Here is a 22,306-nt window from a genome sequence, read left to right as displayed (position 1 = left end):
TTCGTTTACAGTGACACAAATCCCCGATAAAAGTGTGAGCATTGTGTTATTAATTCCGCATTATTTTAAAGCTTTTGTATGCCACCCCAGGCGGGGCAAGAAACCTTCCTAAAATCCTGCCGAGGCATGGCTCGCAATGCTGAGCTAGACTTAGCAATGGTCGGAGTCGCTCACTACGAGGCAGCATCCTCTTCTGACATGTATTTCTATTTTTTAAAGAAGTTGCCATTGCATAGTGGTTAGATTAGACTGGGACCCAGGAAACCAGGGTTCAAGAGCTCCCTGGAGGAAAAGTTCCACTATACAAAAGACGTCCATTTTGAATCTCTCACAATGGTGGGAACTCGGACAGAAAGAAACTGCCCCATTCCCTCCCTCCCTCCCATTGGTATCCAACAGACTGGGCGAGGCGTACTTAATTTCCTAATTTCAGGGATGTGGACTTGAGTCACAGGACTTGTTGTCAAGTCAGACCTAAGTCGCACCTGTGACTCATATCGGGGTAGTTTTTCAATGACTTAGATTTGACTTGAAACTCTAAACCCCCCTCCCATTTTTTTCTATGGGAAAAAAAAATCATTTTTAATAGGGACTTGGGACTTGAGACTTGGTACCACAGACAGACTTGGGACTCAGACGCAAAGACTTGCCAATATCCCTGCTTAGTTTTATCCCTTTTTGCTTCCAGAGGTCGTACAAATTGTAAAATACGGGGACCTGGAATTTCACCGGCCCAACCTTTACGGACTCGGAATGCTTTCAGGACTGTTTCGGTAAAAGCCAGCTGGAAACTCACTGCACACTCTTTGACCTCGGTTTCACTCCCAGCAGCCCCCCCATGGGTTTCCCCTGGTTCATAATCGATGCTTCACGGAGGCCAAGAAAGCGAAGTATTGGAAGGCACTGAATGAAGGCTCCTTCTGCCAGCGCAGCTCTATACGGTCTCCCCGCATTCTGGTCGAAAACCATATCAAGGGCAGGAGAAGGGCAGCTTTGATAGCGGAGTGTTGAATTTTTTTCGGGTGCAAACATACTGCATGCTGCCGAAAGGCTGCAAACCCACCTTTTGGGACTTCCTTCTGGAAAAGCAGCAACCCACCCACCCTAAAGCATCCGTACTGCCTCCAGACACTCCTCCCTGGGCAGAATGAGACACAAAACAGGGAAAGCGCAGCAGCATAGACCCAGCATGACCACCCTGTCCTCAGACGTTTTCTCCCCGTTCTGCCTTTCTCTTCCCCAATCTCAACATGACCCGAACTTAACTAGTAGGGGAGAAATGCTCCAGGTGCCAAAGCTGCTAATGAGGGCTCGGGGCTCCTGGCAAGGAGAGAGTCTGGCGAACGCTGTGCATGTGTGTGCATAGAAGCAAGCGGGTCTGTCTGTACGAAAAGGGGAGGGGAGGGGACTTGGAAAGCCTGGAAATGGACCCTGGAGAGGTGATTAAGCATTCCGGAGAGCAAACAGGAAGGGCAATCCCCTCCAGCTCCGGGAAAGCTAGGCCAAGTTCTGAACTTGAGAGGTCTGTAATTTTTTTTCATGCCAGGGCCATAAACCCCAAGCTGGCAGGCTGAAGGAAAGAAACGCTCGCTAACCCGGTGGGGGGTTCGCATGACCTAGCAATGCTACCCTCGCCATCAGTCTCGAGACGGAATGAAGTGGGGAAAGGAGAGACTGAGAGAGAGAGAGAGAGAGAACTGAGCCGTGGCCAAGAAGTTTCTCCGAGTACAGCTTAGGGAACAATCCAATAACTGGAACTGCAGATGCGGCCACAGCACAAGTAAGCCGGGGGTCTGGTTTGGAGCGATGGCCCCATCTGAATGGAAAGGGGAGCCTCCCCACAGCTCTGAGCTGGGTGTCCCGCGTCGGGTCCCGTCCGTGAGGGCCGGCCATTATTCGGCCTCCCTCTCGGACAGGATCCGACTTCCCAGAGGCTACAGCTGGCGGATCAAAGGCATCCAGTTTCTTGAGATCAACGGCCAAAACCCGGGGGTCAAACACCTAGCCCTGGTGCCAGCTAGGAGTGAGTGGAGTCGGGCGCCTGGGCTTTAGAGCAAAATGATGCATCCGAATCAAATCTTTTCCTCTCGCAGCATCGCTTGCTGGGGGAGCCCTTCGTGGCGAGCCAAGGAATTAGACTAGTGGGACCCCCTGAGATCCAGCAACCCTACAGGAAGGAGACCCAGTTTTTCGGCATACGCTGCTGCTCATGACTGCTTTTGATTTCTTTCATATGAAATGTCCTGTTCTTAGAGCAGATTCCCAAACAGTGTACGAAAAAAGCACTTTACGGGTCACTGCAGCAGAGTGGCTAGAGTCTGGGACTTGGGAGATCCCAGTTCTGAGGTTCCTGCTCAGCTCTGGAACTCAAGGATTCATCCAGCCTGGAGCGGGCTGAATAGGACTGCATAGAGACCTATTATGCCATTTGGTGTGGCATATGTGCCCCAAGGGACCCTATTTGGTCTGCCGTCCTTAAGAGGCCAAAGAAGAAAATACCCCTCTTTTCTTCCTCCTCTTCTCTCCTCCGTCTGGGAGGAAGCTTTCTCTCCTCCATCTGGGAGGAAGCTTTCCATTTTTCTTTTATTCATTCTAAAAGGTTTCGCTCCTTAGTCTGTTCTAATTGGTCTTTTTTTATTTTTAAAAAAGTTTTACTTCCTTCCTCTGCTCTTCCAGTCAGGAACAAAGGTTGAGGACTTTGCTCACATCTTTTATGAAATGCTGTAAGTGTGTAAATTAACCTAAGAGGATTCACACTCCAGCTCAAAACCATTAAAAAAATTACCATAGTCTGCAGACATTGTTGCAGAATTTAGGGTTGGCAGGTCTTAAGTTCTGGCCAGTTTGGGGTTCATTCTTCAGGTCGACTTAAAATTCCCAGAAATCTAAGGGAAAGTGATGTCATCAGCCTGGCAAACCTAGATTTGGAGGAGTTTATTCTCATAGCTTCAGGGCGTGCCCTTCAGACATGCTCAGAAGTACTCTTATCTTTTTCATTATCCTGCACACTCTGGGGATGCTGGTGGAATTAACACATGGGCCACTATGTTCACCACAAAATTTCACCATGGTCTGTCTGTCACATAAACACTACTGTCCAACTGTAGCTGAAGGCAGGCCCTCACTCCCTCGGGACGTCCCAAAGGTATCCCCTGAGGCCGCCAGCTTGGACCCGATGCTCAAGCCGTGAGATGCTTCTGAGCCGGTAACCCTGTTACAGATCTACGAAAAACATACCAGGCAAATAATAAAAGCACAGTGAACAAACAGCAAGCTTAACTTTTCTGTAATGATAAACCTAGCAATTAAAGAGAAGTGCTCCATGACACTGAAGCCAAAATTATAGTTAAGGAAAGAAATTTTTTTGCTGAATATGAGCTTTCCAAAAATACATACTTTATAAGTTTTTCTCCCCGATTCCAATTTGAGGCTTGCTTTCCTTCCCATTTCTTCTGTTAAAAAAAGGTAATTTGTTTCACGCTAACACCCTCCCTCCCAATTTTTAGAAAACCCCAAAGAGGTTCACAACAGGTTTCCCAATGAAACTTAATTCAGGAGGAGCTGCCGATGGAACAAGATCAAAGACTCGGCCCCCGTGTTCGGCAATCACAAACCGAGGTGTCCCCCCCCCAAAAAAAACACCCACAACTTCCAACAGCTTCTACCGTTACAGACGACATGAAAGGCAAGGGCTGGTGGGACCATTCAGGGAACCGCATCCCTCGCCTGAAGAGACCACCTACAAACAGTGAGCCATTGATTCTTACGGTGAAGTGAGATGCCCTCTAGCCTGCCAGGAAAACCCATAACTGGGCATTACAGGTGCCTCAGGAGGGACCAAAGAGACCTATCCATCCATCCAACCAACCAACCAACCTGTAAAGTACAGTCTGTTTTTGGCATCGGTTCTCCGGTGGGTCAGGCAGAGAAAAAAAGGGTATTCCCTCTCGCCTGCTCTTATTTGGTGCCTTCAACTCAGGGTGGGTTCGTTGGGTGGGTCCGGGGGGGGCAGATCTCCAAGGGCCGCACAGGACATCAACATGTGAGAAAACGAAAGGAATTAAACCAGCACCCTTTGGAGTTTAAAAAAGGGATCTTGGTCTGTATATTAAACATCACGAGGCAGTTCTACAACTGATTTTAAAAGCCCACCTCTTCCCTGTAGCTGCAAGGCACATATATACAGTATGTGTTTTTGCCATGGAAACCCTTTTCTTTGGAGGAAAGAGTAGGGGAGCTTGGCAGGATCAGAACCAGCCCTGGCTGGACCACGTGTGGCTTTTCTCTACCTCCTTAATTGAAGATGCCCAGCACAGAATCTTGAACTTTATGCATGCAAAGAAGGGGCTCTATGTACCACCAAGGAGCAGATAGTTGCTTCCCATCCAATTGGCTTTCTTTTACGTACGATGCCTCCTAGTTACTGCATTTTATTTCTTCATCAAAATATTCCAGCCTACACACCTTAAGGCAGGATGCAAACCCTAAAACCACCTTAGGACAGTCACGCCTTAAAACAACGGAACAATTTAAACAGACACGCAGCAAAGGATCACATTGTAAAGCAAGCCATGATCTCACCGGGAACCAGTTGAATAAATGTCCAAATTTTCAGCAGAAAAAGCTGGTGCCGGTCAGGGCTCCAAGGGGAGGGCCTTCCCTCAACCAGGCTGCTGTAGCAACTAATGCCCAATCTCGCATGTGACTGTGCTGTGCAACTCCCAAAGGTGGCCCATGGGAGAAATTCAACCTGCCATCAGGGGCTATATACAGAGTGCTAAATATACCGTAGGTTTACTGCATTGCAAGGGATCTGAGACCTACCCTACCCACCTGCAAAAAAAAAAGCTACAAAAGGGACATTGCATTAGTGACCTCCCCCCACCATCCATCCAGCACAAGAACAGATATACAGTACCTGCTTTCAGAGTAGAGGCAACACATGATTTCCCTTCCACTTAATATTTATCCAACAAGATATTAGTGGTAAGGTAATTTGTCCAGTCGTCTCCGACTCTAGGAGGTGGAGCCCATCTCCGTTTCCAACCCATAAAGCCAGCGTTTGTCCGAAGACAATGTTCCGTGGTCACGTGGCTAGCGTGAATAGACACGGAACGCTATAACCTTCCCACCTATTTATCTACTTGCATTTTTGCATTTTGCATGCTTTCGAATCGCTAGGTCGGCGGGACCTGGGACAAGCGACGGGGGCTCACTCTGTCGCATGGATTTGATCTTACGACTGCAGGTCTTCTGACCTTGCAGCACAGAGGCTTCTGCGTTTTAACTCGCAGTGCCACCACGTCCCAGATGATATTAGTGGTACTGTTTATTAAATGAAGAAACTTATTTTGGGAATCATGCAGGAGGAGGAGAATCCCCTAGTGCTAGCTTCCAGGAGTGAAGATCTGCTGGCAACCCATTCTCTCACTCGGAAGAGGAAGAAGAAGCAGGAAGCAGAGCCTGTAAGGACGAAAGCCCAAGGAAAGCAATCTAACTGATGGATCTAGGAAAAAGGGAGTGAAGAGGGCTCTATTGCCACCACAGATGCCCAGAGCGGTGCTGATCTTTTGTTTTATGCAATGGTTCTCTGTTTGAAAACATCTGGGAGTTGCAGCTCAAATAATAATAATAATAAACTCTGGCTCTCCAGCACAACCCTCCCCACGCACTCACACCAGCCCTCGGGACTCCCCCACTCCAGACATTCCTGTGGCATTCCTAGCCAGCCCTCCTGGCCTTCCTGGAGCAAAGCCAGGCCCTCCCCTCTTGCTGACATCCTCAAGGCCATCACAAAAGTCTCTTTATCCCTGGCTGCTTTTCTCTCTCTCCCCCCCCCCATCATTGGGGCTCTTTGGGTCCTGAGGCTGATGCCCGTGGCGAGGTGGGCGGCCAGCCCTTCCCCATTCCAGAGCGCTGGACCATAGTTCAAAGGGCCTGTGGGTGAAAGTGGCCATCGCTACAGCTCTTGGAATGTGAGGACTCAGCATCTGGGCTGCGGCCGGCCGCCGAGAGCTCTAACCCGCAGCGGGATGGGCGCCCATGGGCACAGCTGAACAAAAGGAGCACACAACTCCCGGGTTTCTCATCCTCACAACCGACCGGGGCTCCGCTCGCCACACAGACACTGCCAAGCTTGTGCTGAGTGGCGGTCGGCTCTCCACCGTCCAGCTGCGCGATCTCCCCATCACAGTTCCCATGATGCCAAAGGGCCACCGGACGGATCTGTGAAGCCTGCGTCCATCTGGCAAGGGCTCTCCAAAGCTTTTTCGGGCAGGATTTCCCTGACGGACCCCACCGGCCAGTTCTAGGACAGTTCTTCCCATGGAATCCTTACTCCCGTCAGGCACCATCCCACAGCCTGGGAAAGTAACTTATTTGGGTCCACCGTTCCCCAGGGATTATTAGGGGGATCCTGGGAGCTTCAGGCCAGAAAAAAAGTTCCTTTTCCAGACATTGAGAGGCAAAGAACACCAAAGTTGGGATGCCCGTAGCAATCATGGTGTGTAGGTGTCACACCCTGCGCGTTCCAGAGTTAACGCACAAAGTAGGAACAACATACGCAAAGCATTACGGACCTGTAAAGACACACCTACCTATCAGGGAGCCATGGGCCAATTAAAGCCTTCTGGCGCATTGTTTAAAAAAATGTGCTGCCTTCTCATGTATTTTTAAATGGAGGGGGTGAGGAAATCTGTGGCTCCCCACATGTTTCTGGACTGCAACTTCCATCGTTCCTTACCCCTAGCCACGTGGGCAAGGGCTGATGGGAACTGAAGTCCAACAGCCTCTAAAAGATCACTCCTCTTCCACTCCTTCTTTAATACTTGTTAGATCACCAGTGGAATACTGGTGTAGTATATATATTTTCCCACGTAAGGTATGGAACAGCTCTAAAAAAATATGCAGCAATGTAATGGAACCAGGGTTTGCAGGCTTGAAGCACCGGACATTAGCAGAGATTATCATCTGTATCCTCTGCCAGCTTTCCTGTTCCTGGTCTGCTTGCCTACAGTCTCAGAGTACCTGGGAAGGAAATCCATTTTCCCAGGAACAGTATATTCTTGCACACTACCCCGATGTTGTGCAAAGCATTTGAGTGTGATTTGGCCTTGAAAGGCATTAAAGAGTTGCTAGCTCTGCAGAAGTTCTGCTCTTGCATTTTTGAACTCTCCTCATTCTACACAATAGGTTCACTTGATATATGGTTCCGGAGGAGAGCTTTAAGCTTACCATGGACCACTAGAAAGACAAATGAGTGGGTTCCAGACCAAATCAAGCCTGAACTCCCTTTAGCAGCATAATTCCTGAAACTGAGCCTGTCAATACTCTGGGCACATCACAAAAAGTGCTGGGAAAGACAATAATGCTGGGAAAAGTGGAAGGCAGCAGGAGAAGAGGAAGACTGAATATGAGCTAGACGGACTTACTAAAAGAAGCCACAGCCTTGAACACTTTATAGATATTAAAGCTATTTGAGGTCTTTTCGTCTTTTTTAAAGGGGCGTGCATGTTGAAATTAACAAAAATTAACAGTGTTGTTAATAATAAATACAAAATGAAGTAAAAGGCCCACAGTCAGTCCAGACCTGCAAACTTTCTTTGTTCTTTTGGGGAAGAGTTTTCTGTAACCCCCAAAGCCTGGCATCGTTCAGTGGCATCTCAGGAAACCTGGAAGGTCGGGCACTCATCATGACAGTCTCCAGAGCCAGCCTTCCCTGCACAAAGCTGTTTGTTGTTATGGGATGTCACGTCCCCTCTGACCTATGGCAACCCTACAAATGAAGGGACTCTTAGCTCTTGCAAATTCAAAGCTGTGGCTTCCTTTAGGGAGCCAAATCCATCTCACGTTCAGACTTCTTTTATTAAGAAATGCCCTAAACGGGTTATCACAATTTCTCTGCCTGCTTGTGTTAAGGACGGAGTTCCTGATCAGAACCTGCGAGCACACCAGTACGGATGATGGGAACCCGTCCCCATTTCTTGCCTATTCAAAATATTTCCACGCTGCTTTCCTGCAAAGCAAACTGGTTCCCGCAGCAGCTTTGGAAATCCCGTTCCATACATCGTGCCAAATGCGGCGATTTTTCAGAAAGAAAACATTTCCGATTCCGTCCACCCTGAAGGTCCCAAGTTTATTGTGGAATCCCTTTTGTCATCTGGAAGCAGTTGGGGGCCAGGCGACAATACGGGTTATGTCTTCATCAAAAATCGCTGCCCCCTGGTAAGGACATCTCAGTGGTCGCGATTTACAGTACTTAAAGGGTTTGGTTCACTATCCGATGGCCCTCAGCAGCCTCCCAAGGATAAAAAGGGACCCACCAAAACCTTGAAATCTTCAGGGGCAGAATTGGAAACGTTTAATTTTCCAGAAATTGCCATGGCTGATGATGTCATCGGCCTTACACGGCAGAATATATGGAACTGGAGTCCCGCCAGTATTGCAAAAAATCATATGAAGTGGGTTTTTTAAAAACATTATACTCCAAAATGTGGTAATAACAATACAAACACAAAATACAAACAGTTCTACAATACGCCTTAAGATGTGTTATATGACAATATACAACTTCGCAATTCAGAGAACAAGTACTAATAAACATGAAAAAATTGGGTGAAAAGTATTTTCAGTGGCCCCTTGCATATTCTGAAGCCATCTGCTCTTATATTTTATAGTTACAGAATGCTTTGAGGATGTGAAATATTGCAGTAGGATTAATGTGAGTAAGCACGTACAACTCACTCACCCCAGTAAAGGACAGAATCCTGTTGGCAATTTATGTGTAAGTCATTGCAATAAAATGCTAGTAATGAACAAAGTGCTGGTTGCAATTCTGGCTATTGCACTATTGGCACAGAAGCAGGAATGTAAGTGGCCAGAGGCTGGAGAGGCAAGGGGTTTAGATCAGAGGTTGGCAGTTCGATTCCCCACTGGGCCTTCTTGACTGGGGGTGGGCTAGATGATCCAGAGGGTCCCTTTGCAGCGATGCAGTTATAAGAGTAAGCTTTTATCTCATTGATTCAGGACACTTTGTCACACCAACTTATGGAATCTCACTTTCATCTGCCTAAATTGCCAACAGGATGCTGCCCAATAATGTCACTAGTAATTGAAAAATACTGCCTTTAAATTGGAATGTTCCTGTAATCTTAAAACACTAAATAAACCAACCAGCAAATCAATGTAGGGTTTATTGTCATAACGAAAAAAACAAGCAAGCAAAAATGATGTCTTGAAACCCAGGATGTATCCATGAAAGCTCACAATGAAATACAGTATCACCGTTAGTCTTTAAAGAATTACTGTGTGTTTTTGTTTTGTTTTGTTTCGATTTTCTGTTTTGCTTTCGTCTGGATCATCCGACAAAAGTGCTTTGTTTTCAAACCCACCGTTTTATTGCTATGACTAAAGCAGAAACCAAGTAACCAAAATTTTTTAAAAAACTGACATTTCACGTAATGAAAACTTAAAAGACGACTTCCGTGTCCCTTGGGCAACGCAGATACAACTGGCTAAGAACCCTGTCTTGAAAAAGCAAAGAAAACAAGCTAAAACGTACACGACTATAGGTCCCTATTTAACCTGGCATTTCGGAATGCCACCCAATCCCGATTCAAGGTTCTTGTTTTCGTCTGATCCTCCATGAAAGCCACTGGCCGATGCCCGCCCACAGGAAGCCGGGCATGGTCTAGTACTAACTCTCTCATTACTGCTCATGTCCTGGTACCTATAATTAGAGACCACCCTTCTTTTAAAGAAAAAGAAGTCCGGTCCACTTCCTTTTCCTCCTAATTATGGCTGTTATTTTTTTCCCTTCTTAATGAGGCTGCAGACTTTAAAGGATGCCCAGGCAGCCTTTGGAAGTAACTAGTTATGAACAATGAGTTTCTTGTAATTAATTCTTTTTCTGTAATAACAAAGCCACAACTGAGATACAGTCTAACATTTCTCTTGCAGCATGTGACTATTTTTAGTTAATACACCCATGTACACAGCAGGGAAAAAAATTCTGTATGCATCTAACAATTAACTAACAATTGAGATTAACAATTATATTTCAGCGTAACTTGGATAGATTATAATCCATTTCAATATAAAATTCTATACTTAAACCTCATCTTTACTTAATTTTATAGTTTTGTGGGGCTCACTACTTAAGTGCGTCTTTTATTACAGACCTACACCTTGATGGGGGTTTTTTTAGAACTATTTTTTCTAAGAAACTTCTGAATATCAAGAAAGTAAAGAGTTACTTGTAAATGCTGCAGCAAAAACTACAAGAAATACCTTTTTGGCTGCAAAGCCACAGCGGTACCTAATTATTTCTGAAAGTTACTTGGCAAGTTGTGGCCGCAGATGATGCCACCAGTAGAACATGGAAGGCTCCATTTGGTCTGTAATGTCCTTCGCAGAGATATGCTGTAGAAAGGGAGAAATACTGTATGAAGTGTTCAGGACAAAATGATGGAGAATCTCCTTAAGAAGGAAAGCGGGCTTGCTTGCCAAGAAAAACAAATAATTAATGGCAAAGATTGGAAGTGTTCTTGCTTTGGACTACAGTTCCCAAAATCCCCAGACTGCTACATGAAGCTGAGGTGGAAGGTACCGGGAGGCTTAAAGAATTGGCAATAACTGACCACCGTGAAGTCCACGAACTTGTAAAAAGATTCTCCTGTTCTTATGCCCTTTTCCCTGCCAAGTAGAGCAGGATCAGGCCCTAAAGGGAGCTCAGACCCAAGGGGTCACAGAGGCAGGGCAATGGACTCTCTTTGACCCCCCCCCCCCATGGCTGGGTACTGTATAAGGTTTCCTATTCTGATCATAAATGAGCTGTGATCAGATCTGAAGAGCCTGAACTTCCAGGCAGCCTTACTCTATGGCTAAGTAGATTCCTCGGTGGTTTAGGTCTCTGGCTGCGGAGCCAGACGTTGGGAGTTCGATTCCCCGCTTGTGCCTTCCAGGAGAAAAGCCAGCCTGGGTGGCCTTGGGCAACCTGCACAGTCCCAGGGCAACCCCGGAAAAAGAGAAGGGGAAACCACTTTTCTGAGTACAGTATTCTCTACTTGGAAAAGCTGGAAAAGGTTGCCGTAAGTCAGAATTGATTATTAAGCAGATTCCAGATGCTAATTTGGAACCAGGAACTTGGGGACAAAAAAGTAATTTTTATTTTTGCATCTGCCTGCCAGCATAACCATGATGCTGGTGGGAGTCTGGGAAATTTAAACCCCCCCCCCCAAAAAAGTAACTTTCCCAATCTGTGAGCAGAACGACAGAGCAAAATCTGGCAGGTTCTCCTAACACCTTTAATTATTTATCAAATACCTCACCTTTCCAATGAAAATAACACGCAAAGCAGATCACAACATTGAAAATGCATACACAATGGCAGAATTCTATCGCTGATTTATTCCTGCCCGAAGGAAGACTTCATTAAGCGTTTGCAGCTAATTGTTACCCATTAACGAGATGCTGGTTTTGCTCCTAAACCTGTACTTGGCCACACATCCAGGAACAAAACCAGCACCTCATTAACTATTAGCAATTTGCCACCAGGGCATAATGCAATTTTCTGTATACAACTGTGAATCAGCAACAGAATTAGAGCTGAGAATTAATAGTTATGTGTCATCAAGTCAGAACTGACTTATAGCAACCCTCCCGACTAAGGGTTTTCAAGGTGAAATATTTAAGGAATGGCTTTATCAGTTTCACATCCCTGGTGAGTTTCCATGACCGAATGGGGATTTGAATCAGCAAAAAGATTACAGCCAAGAATTATACAAAAAAGGTAATATGACTACATCTATGAAAATATAATATTTATAACTTATACCACAAAGATTAAAAAACATATTTGCTGAAAAGAAATAAGAAGGAAACTGTTCCTACCAGTTAAACACAATCTATGACAAAACAGCTCAACAAACAAATGCCTGTGTGGATAAGAGTCTATTTTTTTCTCTTGTCTCTGAATATCGAGGTCTTCCTGCTGACATCAAAAAGTCATAAATCTGGCCCATCTGAGTGTTTTTTGTGAATTCATGACAAGCCACATACAACCGCAAAAAGTTCATCAATGTTTTCTCCTCAAATGACGTTAATTAGTACTGTTCACTGATTAAGCACTCTTGCTCAATTAACAATCTAGCTTTCTATCAGTTTGTGGATGACATATAAATGCCTCTTTCAACACAGATGGTCTTTGTGCGGTGTTGTGAAAATACACGTTCGTATTTCAAAACCTATCTCAACTATTGGTGCCTTAGCCAAAAAAAAAAAAAAAAAAAAGGAATGCAAGAATAACTTTCTGCAAAATCTAAGAAAAGCCAGCTTCTAATGAGTTATCAGACCAGCCATGTTCAGATTAATGTATCTATTTATTTTTACATCTACATTTTAATATCGATACTAACTCAAAGTATTTTAAGATGAATCCAGGATTGTATTTCAGTTGTTCCTTCAATGTCAATGGGACTCCATTTGTACTGAAAAGGCACCTGTTCATTAATATTTTTTACAACAGCTGATGAGCGTGAAATTAACAGGCAGTCTTAACAAATTTATTACGGCATAAGCTTTCATGGGCCACAGCCCACTTCATCAAGTACATGGACTATCCTGCTGAGCTGGCAAACAGTTACAAGGGGGGGGGGGCTCATGACCGGGGCAGGTGGCGTTTCTTCCCCCTGATATTTCAGGATTTGTTAGCTGAGATTTCAGGATGGGAAGAAGATGGTAGCTTAAGTCCAAAGGGAATGAAAGGGAAGAAAAATAGGTGGTGTTGATAACTGCTGGACAGCCCCATGGTTTAGCATCTGGCTGCAGAGCCAGAAGTTGGGAGTTTGATTCTCCTATTCGGCTTCCTTAATAAGAGCTGGATTCAATGATCTAGAGGGGCGCTTTCCAGTTCACAGGTTATTATATCAACACTGAGCTGGATCATGTAAAACAGAGAGGAGCAAACGGTGTCCCTCCAGATGCTTGTAGGACGGCCTCGCCCACCACTCCTGGCCGGCATAGCCCATGGTGAAGGATGCTGGCAGTTGTAGCCCAGCAATATCCTGACCTGGCATGGCTGAGTCCCAAACTGTCCAAGTCAAAAAAAACCCCAAAGGCCTGTGTCCCCGATCCCACCCCACATGGAGCAAAGAGAAGATCAGAGCTTGGCAAATTCTGGCTGCGGTATTTCCGGGAGCGGTCATTCAAAAAGGACTTTCCCCAGTCCTGAAGAAGTGTCCTTCTCCAATCACAGTTCCCATCTTGCCCCCAGGCAAGCACCCCAGTGGAGGTACAGTTGTGCCCCGCTTGATGATTGCCCTGTTTAACGATGAATCCGCTTCACGATGATGTTTTTTGCGATTGCAAAACGATGCCCCCTGCTGTTTTTATGAGGCATTTTTCGCAAGACAGGCACCGGAAAATGGCCGCCCTATGGAGGATCTTCGCTTTACGATGAGGTATTTCGCCCATTAGAATGCATTAGCCGGTTTCTAATGCATTCTAATGGGCTTTTTAATTTCGCTTGACGAGGATTTCGCTTAACAGCGATATCAACGGCACGGATTATCCTCATCAAGCGAGGCACCACTGTACTAAGAAAGATACTTCCCATGGGTTGTGGGGAGATTTTTTGGTGAGCCAGGATTCAGGAACATCACAGAAAGGAGGAAGGAAAGGGGGAAAGAGGAAAATAAAGGAAATGAAAGAAAAGAAGAGCTTGGAATTTAAATGTTACACATTATGCAGTTAGTTATAACAAGTTACTTTTTTTTGCACAGGTGTGTATAGGGACTGCTACCCCCAGAATTCCCTCGGGAGTAGTTGTCCAAAAACACAAAGCTACAATTCTGATTCTGAGCCATATGCAACTCCCTGCCAGTCCCATATTTGTTTATTTGCTTCGTGGACAGAAATATAATAAATGCACAGTGTGTTGTGGTGGCACGTGTAATTTACCTAAACATATCACTATGCCCATTTTTGGTCATCCTGGGGAAAATTCCTGCAGACTTCTTTCACTGGGAGGGTGTGAAAAAATGTCATATCGCAAGTAAGAGAACCAACAGGAACAAAACTGTTTTGTGGAGGCAGTGAGTAACGTTTTCTCGTCCCTTTCATAACTTCTTTTTTGAAAGCATTTAAAGCTAAGTTTAAAGAATTTTTTCACAGGAAATTTTCAAGTTTTATTCCATTCTCTTAAGATTAGTCTCAGTCCGAAGATTCAGTTTTGTTGAGTTATGGAAAACAAATAGTTTGGCAACAAATAACATCACAAAGCGAGTACACATAATGCGTTACTTTGAAACGAGAAACAAATTACTTTTTTAAAAAGTGACTTTCCATGCTATAAAACTGAGGTGATAAATGATCACGAAGGGGGAGGGGGGTTGAGTCTCTTTAGTGGTGGTGGAAGAGAGAGGTTGACCACGTTACATGGCGGACCATGACTCCCATGCTGGCTGGGGATTCTGGGGTTTGTAGTTGAAAGAGGTAACATTCTGGGCTCTGGGAAACAAGTAAGGGGGAAATGACAAAACATTTATGAAACTGCATACAGTCTAGGAAACATGAGGAAAGGGAGAAGCATTTTGTCCTCCGTCTTCCATAAGTGGCTACCTCCAACCTTCTGCATCCCAGTTGCTAGGCAACGCGAAAGGACGATGCTGTAGCCCCAGTCTCTTGCTCGTGGGTTTCTCCTCCTCTGCCCTTCTTCACAGCACCCCAAAGCCTCCCATCTCACCCCATTTCAGCTTTGAGGAGAGCTTTTAGACCTACCTCACCCCCTAACTCCAGCACTCACCCATCATCTAACTCACTGGCAGAACTGGGAGGAGAAGAGACCACGACGCTAGGCGCCAACGCCAGAGCCATGCTATGGACCTAACAGAAGCACATAGATAAAGGCAGCCACCTTTTCTCCTTGTGGTTTAACCAGCCATGGGGCCACCGAAGGTCATCCACGAGGCATTCGGCGTCATTCTACCATTACGACAGGGAAAGCATCCCTTGTCTGATGCCTCCATCCAGCACCACTGAGCCAGATGCTTCCCCTGCCAGATCCTTCCCATCAGGGAAGTGCCTCTCAGTCACGGTGGGGCACAGAAAGAGAGGAAAGTAACTTTTGGGGACTAACAGCTGGACAGTCAATGGGGTCTCCCCTTTGGGATCTTTTACGTCTCAAAAAGGTCACTTTCCCTACCATTGCTGAAGTTATTAATCCCCCGAGTTCAAATCCTCACGCTTCATCGCTTTGCGATGATCGGTAAGCGAAACAGGGACCCGATCATCGCAAAGCGAAAAAAAACCCATTTAAAACATCGCAATGCGATCGCTTTTGCGATCGCAAAATCTTCGTCGCTATGCGGTTTTGTCACTAAATGGAGCGCCCGTTAAGCGAGGCACCACTGTATTTAAAGTATGTGCATGCTAGTGGTGGGAAAGTCTAATCTTTTTACCTTTCCTTAACTGAAATATCCACACCTGCACAGCTTCAGAATTAAGCTTATGTTTCAGGGCTGCTGAAACTTATGGAACTCACTGCCACCAGATCTAGTTAATAACCACTAGTCAGGTGTTCTGTACAAAAAACAGGCCTATCCCTTGTTCTTAATCATAAATATGTATATTGAGCCTCCATGTTTGGGGGCAGTTATCTCACTCGGTGAAACAGTGGGAAGGGAGGAACTGGAAGGGTGCTGAGGGCTTCCCTTAAGCCTTTTTTGGTGCAGAATTCAACCACTCTTCCTGGGAAATCCACAACAGGTGATAATCACCACCTGCTCCAATGCCTTCATGGAGAAATCAGAGGCCCGCTTTCATACTTAAACAAAACTTCTGAAATGTGGATTTACTGCAATATGTCAAGAGAGTATTGAACCCCTGAAGAAGCATTTATGTACATGAATAATGACCAAGTAAGTAATCATAAAATGCATGGAAGGTAGGGATGGCAACGAGCAATGAAATGTACAGATTGTTACAGCTCATCATTCGAGATCAAGTAAATAGGAAAATAAAGGCAAGGAAGATAAGTGGTTTTCTGGAAACCTGTGGAGCATGTTTGGATGCGACACCGCCTGGTTGTTTAGAGATGGCTTTGAACCCCAAGTCAAGATAGCTCGGGTGCCATCTGACCTCTAGGAGGAGAGAGGGAGGGAAGGAAAAAGAGAAGAGGAAAGAGAGGAAAGAGGGAGAGGAGGAGGAGAGATAAAGAGAGTAAGAAGAGAAGCAGGAGCGGAGGAAGGGAAAAAGGACAAGAAAAAGGGATGAAGGGACCAGGAGAAGGGAAACGGGAGGAGGAAGAGAAGAACCAGAAGGAGGAAAAGCGGGCGCCCAGCGAGCCTCCTGCGCCCGGCAGGCGCTCCATCATCCCACTCCCGCCTGACTTACCTCCGCGCCGCGTAGGGGAGCCCCGCGTGGTTCCAGGTGCAGCTGCCCGGGTGGGCGAGGAAGAGGAGGATCAGGGCCAGGGGGAAGAGGAGGCGGCGGGGGCAGCAGCAGCGGCAGCCACCCCCGCCCCAGAGCCGTCGGGCAACGGGGAGGCACCCAGGGCAGCCCGGGGGGCGGGCGCCCATCCCTCCCCCGGGGGGCTCCATCCGCCCTCCCCGCCGCCGGGCAGCCTGGAAGGAAGCCCCGGGAGCGGGACCAGGGCTCGAGCGGGGCGATCGGGCGCCTGCCTCTCCTCGCGAGGAGAGGCAGCTCTTCCCCCCCTCCCCCGATCTGGGGCCGGGCGAGGAGGAGGAGGAGGAGGGCTCGGTGCCAGGCGGCGCAGCCGGACGCGATCCGGGCTGGCAAGCGGAGGAGTCCCGGAGGGAGGGAAGGAAGGAAAGAGGGAGGGAGGGAAGGAGGGAAGGAGGGAGGGAGGAAGCGGGCGAGCCGGGAGCCAAGGATCTGCCCGCCCCCCTTCTTGCCTTCCCTTCTTAAACAGACACCCCCACACTCAACACCCCCCCCCGTGTCCCCTCGGCCAAAGCAACGGCGGAGGCGCCTTCCTTTGGAAGCGGGGAGGACTACAACGCCCAGAATCCCCAACCAGCGGGCCGTCCCGAGAAGGGACCTTTCCGAGCCCTCGAAATCCCGGGTCCAGAGATCCAAAGGGGAGGAGAGGGGAGGGGAGGCAGCGTTTCTTTGCACGCTGCAAAACTCTCCCCCCCCCCCTCCTTAAAGGGGCTCCCCTCGGGGGCCTGGGGGCGCGCTCCTCTCTCTCCCTCCCCATCCCCAAAGCCCGGCTCTGTCCTCTCTCCTCCTCTCGCCTGGATTAAGGGACCCAAACCATTCAGAAAGGGCTTTACAAAGCGCCCTCTCTCCTCCCTCTGGCTTCTCCTCCCTGCCTGCTTCCACTTTCTCTCTCCCCCCCCCCCCAAAAAAACCCCACTTTGCTGCCTTTTCTTTCCTTCTTATTCCCATCCAACCCTCGCAGGCTCTCCTCCTCTCTCTTGAACAAGCTCTAAAAAAAGAAGTTCGCTTCTCCGGATGGCTTGCTGACTTGTTCGGGGAGTGGAGGTGCTTGAACCAGGGGAGGCGAGGTGGTTTCCAACCCTAGGGCCACCCGTAGAACCAGGGCCTTTGCAGAGGATGGACGGACCCATGATGGACCCAGAGACCTGGGTTCAAGTTCCAACTCAGCCGCGGAAGCTCAGGGTAAGACTGTTCCTAGATCATCTCACAGACCTTGAAAGCCCTCCAAAGGTCGCCCTAAGTTGGATGCAACCTGGTGGCACATAACAGTATCATGAATTAGTAAAACCCAGAAGGTCCTGCCCTTAACAGCCCTGTTCAGATCACACAAACGTGACTCCAGGGAGTCAATCCATGTTCCTCTTTTCCTACGGCCTTCAACTTTTTCCAGCATGATTGACTTTCGCTCATCGGTGCAAGCATTTCAACAAGAAACAAAGCAGAACCAAAGCAAAACAAGACTTTGCGACCACCTTAAAGCAATAATAATATCAACACGTTGTAGCGCCTTAAAGATTTTAATCTAATTTAATTAAAATGATCCCCGGTAATGGATAGAGTGATGGGCTTGGATGCTGGAGAAGAGGGTTCAAATCCCCACTCAGCCATGGAAACTCACTAGAAGAGTGGAACTGGTTAAACCTCTCTGGAAATAACCCACTTATCTTGGAAACCCTATCAGAGTCCTTATAAGTCAGTTTCTGTCTTGATGGCACAGAACACACACAAATTAAAACATAGCCGTTCATCTTTAAGGTGCCACAATGTCTTTTTGTGTGTGTCTTTTCCTAGTGAGTCTTGTCCAAATAATGGTAGCCATGTCCGAGTTGTTTATTGAGGTTATCAAGTCATCTGATTACTTCTTAATTCTCCGCTCACCCTGCTGTTACTGACTCCAGAAGATCAACTCTTGCCGCAGAGGGAAGGATCCCTTCCATGAAACAAAGCAAGGCTGCTGACATGGCCTATCAAGAGATGGGGAAGAGGACTAGGCAGAAAGAGATGAAAAAAAAGTTACTTTGGAAGACTACAATTCCCAGAATATTTCAGCCAACATGGGAATGGGCTAGGCTGGTGGAGTTTTCTGAGAGGTAATCCCCGAAAGGAACTTATTCCACAGGGCACCCTAAACAAGACGTTTGCCTGCTATAAAGAAAAATGTGCCCCATAGCTGGCTTTCCGAATGGGTCGCTGAGTCCGTCTGTTGCAGTAAAACCAGCAAAACGACTCGCAACATCTTTATGCCTAATGGGTTTTATTTGGCACAAGCCCACTTCTTCAGAGGCACAGAGTTTCATATCCAAGCTGTGGGTTTAGAGCGCACTGGTTATAGGGGTATGCACAGGACAGAATGAAATGTGATATAAATAAGGACAAGGGTTCTGACCATAAACTTTTAAAGGGTTATTCAGTGTCAATATCCCAGCAATACTGAAGTCAGTTACAAAAGTCAGTTTCTCTTCAGTGTTAAAGGAGTGTGTCTGGTTTTAAAAAGTACCCTTTTTGGATTCATGATTTTCTTGGAAAAAAATCCTTAAGCTCTATGCAGAGGGGCAGTAATGCAGACAAGCCTGGGTGGGTGAGAGCTGATTAATATAGGTAATTAATAGAGTTTATAAGCGTAAGGATGTTTCACTGGAGACCAAGACCAAACACACTTTTGTATTTCATGCCTTGTATGGGTGAGAAAGCTGGACAGCAAAGAAGGCTGAAAGGAAGGAAAAATGGATTTGTTTGAAATGTGGTGCTGGAGGAGAGCCTTCCAGATACCCTGAACTAGCAGAAAGATGAACAAGTGGGTTCTGGATCAAATCAAGCCTGAACTATCTCGGGAGGTAAAAATACTGAAATTGAGACTGTCCTAGTTTGGGCACATGAGAAGACAGGATTCTCTAGAGAAGACCCTAATGCTAGGAAAGGTGGAAGGCAGCAGGAGAAGAGGATGACAAAATGTAAGATGGACTGACTCACTCATCCATAGGGTCGCTGTGAGTCACAGGTGACTTGACATCCCATAGTAAAATCAGCAGTTCTGACAAGATTCTTTTGAGTCTATGTTAAACTGTACCATTTTCTCTGTGAGCAAAACTTGAGAATATGTATGTGGGTTGGTATATTCCCCAATAATGTAACATTTCCTGGTGGCTTATTTGCTATGATGTACCATTAAGTCCATTCTGATCTATGGCAACCGTATGCAAGACGTTCAGGAGCGGTGGACCATTGCCACCAGCCAGTGGGTTTTCGTGGCTGACCAGGAATGTAAACCCAGCCCTCCTGAACCCTACTCAGGCACTCTGTTCACTTACACCACGCTGGCTTATAATAAATAAGTATAAAAACAGTTTGCATCAAAAGTCGTTTCAAACAAAGCTTAAAACCACAGAGATGAAAACTTGCATTTAATGTTACAACAAAACAAAACTTTGCAGCAATTAAAACCACAGGTACTTAAAAATACAGGGACAAAGAGGATTGTTTTCAGAAGATCTGCGTAATCAGAAAGATTATTGCCTGGTGCCAAAAGAACAACAGGGATGACGGATGAGTTTCTACACATGCGCGCGCACACACACACAGAGGACCAGCTGTAGGAACTCACCAAAGGCATTATCAATGGAAAAATAGTTTGAGAGGGGGTTTCTTTTTCCCCCACTGGTCACTTGTTCAATTCTAAATTTAAAAAGGGTGACTAAAAATAAAAGTGACCATAAAAAGTAAACACGTAAATAGACACATTAAAAGTTCCCTGGATGGTGGTCAGTGTTTAGTTAGTGTTTAGCGAAGGCTGTATAAATGTGACACCAAGTACGTGAGCCCACCTCCTTTCTCGCACTTACATGCACATACCTGTGTCACTCTTTCCACCGGAAATCTCCCTCCATTCGGACCGTAGACTTTGTACTGGGTTCCACTGGGTCTCGATTGAAACCTCCTTATTTTCTTTCTTCCTTTTTAAAGAATTAAAGTCCAGGAGAGTCTTTCTTGCCAGCATGCTGTCCTGTTCCATTAAGCCCCTCGTTAATTAGTCACAGGGTTTACGGGCTGCTTCCTTTCAAAATGCAATAGGTTTCCTCCTGTGGGAAGAGTCGAAAGCAGCTTCAGGAGACAATCTGGGGCAGAGAAGCTCCTCTGGGGGGACCCAAAACCCTTTTCCGTTTCTCCTTTTTTTCCATTCCCCGACTACCTTGCCCAGCACACGCAATGGCCGCGACCGTCCTCCAGAAGATAACGGGTCCGCTTACAGCCTCCAAAGGCTGTCCTTTGCTTTAAAAAGGGCAGAAGTGGGATGTCATAAGAAACACCGGAGGGAGATACAAGTGGTACTCAGACTGCTATGAATATATTTTGGTGTTGCTTCGTTCACCATCTCTTAGGATGGTATTTGTTTGGTCCTTAGTTTATAGTATTTGTATACTTACTATTTTTAGCTTTAAATGTTGTCTTTTAATGAAGCAAGCCACCTTGGGTTCTTTTTAAGGGGGGGAAAAGGAGGTCAAATGTTTTAAATAAATAAATAAAAATACTTGGAGAGACAGTATGGTGTAGTGGGTAGAGTGCCAGACTAAGCCTCGGCAGGATCTACGCTCGAGGTTGGGAACCGCTGGCCTAAGATCTTTGGGCCCACGATCCAAGCAGAAGGATGCCAGGGATAAATGCAGTAGCCTTTTCGGACTGCTCAGATGAGTTGTGATCCTCAGAAATAACAGACATTCACATCCTCGAATGGACCCTAGAGGGTCCGGCTTGTAGATGGTTGCCTTCCACTGCTGGGACAAAGGCACCAGGATCCAGCCAACAGCACAGAAGGCCAAGCCCAAACTCACCCACGGACCAACTGGCCAGGATAAGAGCCCAGGAGCAGAAACCAGAGCCCACCAGGACTGGAATCGGACCGCAGGAGTGGGAGCGCTGAGCCGGATCAGGGATGCTGGGTCAGGAACACCACAGCCCAATACAAAGACCGATGTTGCTCAGGCAGCTTCTGGGAGGGAGACGGTGTCCTTTCTTAAATAGGTCTCCCCTCCTGACGCCCAGGTGGACCTCATGAGAGCCCTGGTAGCTGCTACCATGGCAGGGCTTGATCCTGCCAACGCTGGGCTCTTCCCGGGTCCAAGCTGGCCCCGATCCTGCAGCTTGCTAGGGTGGTGGTGCCAGGGAAGCCCTGCCACCACCCAGATCCGGACAATACGCCTGGATTGAACTCATTTTCCACCCTTAAAAAAAGCAGGGGCTCTGCCACTGAACTCTCGCCATCTCCTAACCTGCGTGAATTTGGGATAACTGGGGGCATGTCAGATTTTAAGGAAAGTTAAGGGAGACGCAAGAACAATGCACAGTGGACTCGTAATCCAGATAGGCGGGGTATAAATCAAAGAACTAATAATAATAATTCATAACCCTCATGCTGAGGTTGATGAAAACACCCTACGAAAATATTGTTCACCATGCCGTGCGATGCAGAAACATAGGAAAAAGATGCAGTTCCAGCCATCAAGTCCTGTCCTTCTGAAAGGGCTTCTCCTTCCAGCATCAGCTGCCTCCCAGTTGGGACAGTGCGAGTGTGGGAACTCTCCACACCATGCTCCAGAGGAGTGGACGCTAGCCAACACTGCAAACGTGAAATAGCTGCGGGAAGCATCCCTTTGCAGTGAGCATTCATGCGCCCCCCCCCCCCCCAGTGTTATCACCTGCTTGATTCCAAAAGATTTTGAGTGTGACTCACGGAAAGGGAGACAGCGCCTCCTAGTGATTAAAGTGGGAAGCCAGCTACTCTGCCATTGCCTCCCATCAGCCGGAGGAAACCAAAAGCCAGAATCATGCTGTGGGAAGAGACTCTGCACGTAAC

The 22,306-nt window shown here is 46.9% G+C and overlaps 1 protein-coding gene across 5 annotated transcripts in view; it reads right to left on the bottom strand.

Annotated features, from left to right (window-relative positions):
• EMID1 (EMI domain containing 1) overlaps positions 1–16,848 on the bottom strand; it is a 75,932-nt gene extending 59,084 nt beyond the window's left edge. Inside the window, exon 1 of one of the 5 annotated variants that reach the window (XR_012081995.2) lies at positions 16,390–16,845. Coding sequence is in view for 4 of the 5 variants with exons in the window: in XM_020800862.3 (XP_020656521.3) it covers positions 16,390–16,595 (206 nt within the window). In the remaining variant the exon portion in view is untranslated. Of the gene's footprint in view, positions 1–4,918; positions 4,960–16,389 lie in introns of those variants that run through there. The other 4 variants (XM_020800862.3, XM_020800866.3, XM_020800864.3 and 1 more) reach the window with 4 other exon arrangements.
• Positions 16,849–22,306: the final 5,458 nt, after the last annotated feature.

Source organism: Pogona vitticeps, chromosome 14 (genome assembly GCF_051106095.1).
Source record: "Pogona vitticeps strain Pit_001003342236 chromosome 14, PviZW2.1, whole genome shotgun sequence".
NCBI classification, from domain to species: Eukaryota; Metazoa; Chordata; class Lepidosauria; order Squamata; family Agamidae; genus Pogona; species Pogona vitticeps.
Note: the sequence above shows the minus strand (reverse complement) of the source record. Positions and strands in the feature narration are given on the sequence as shown.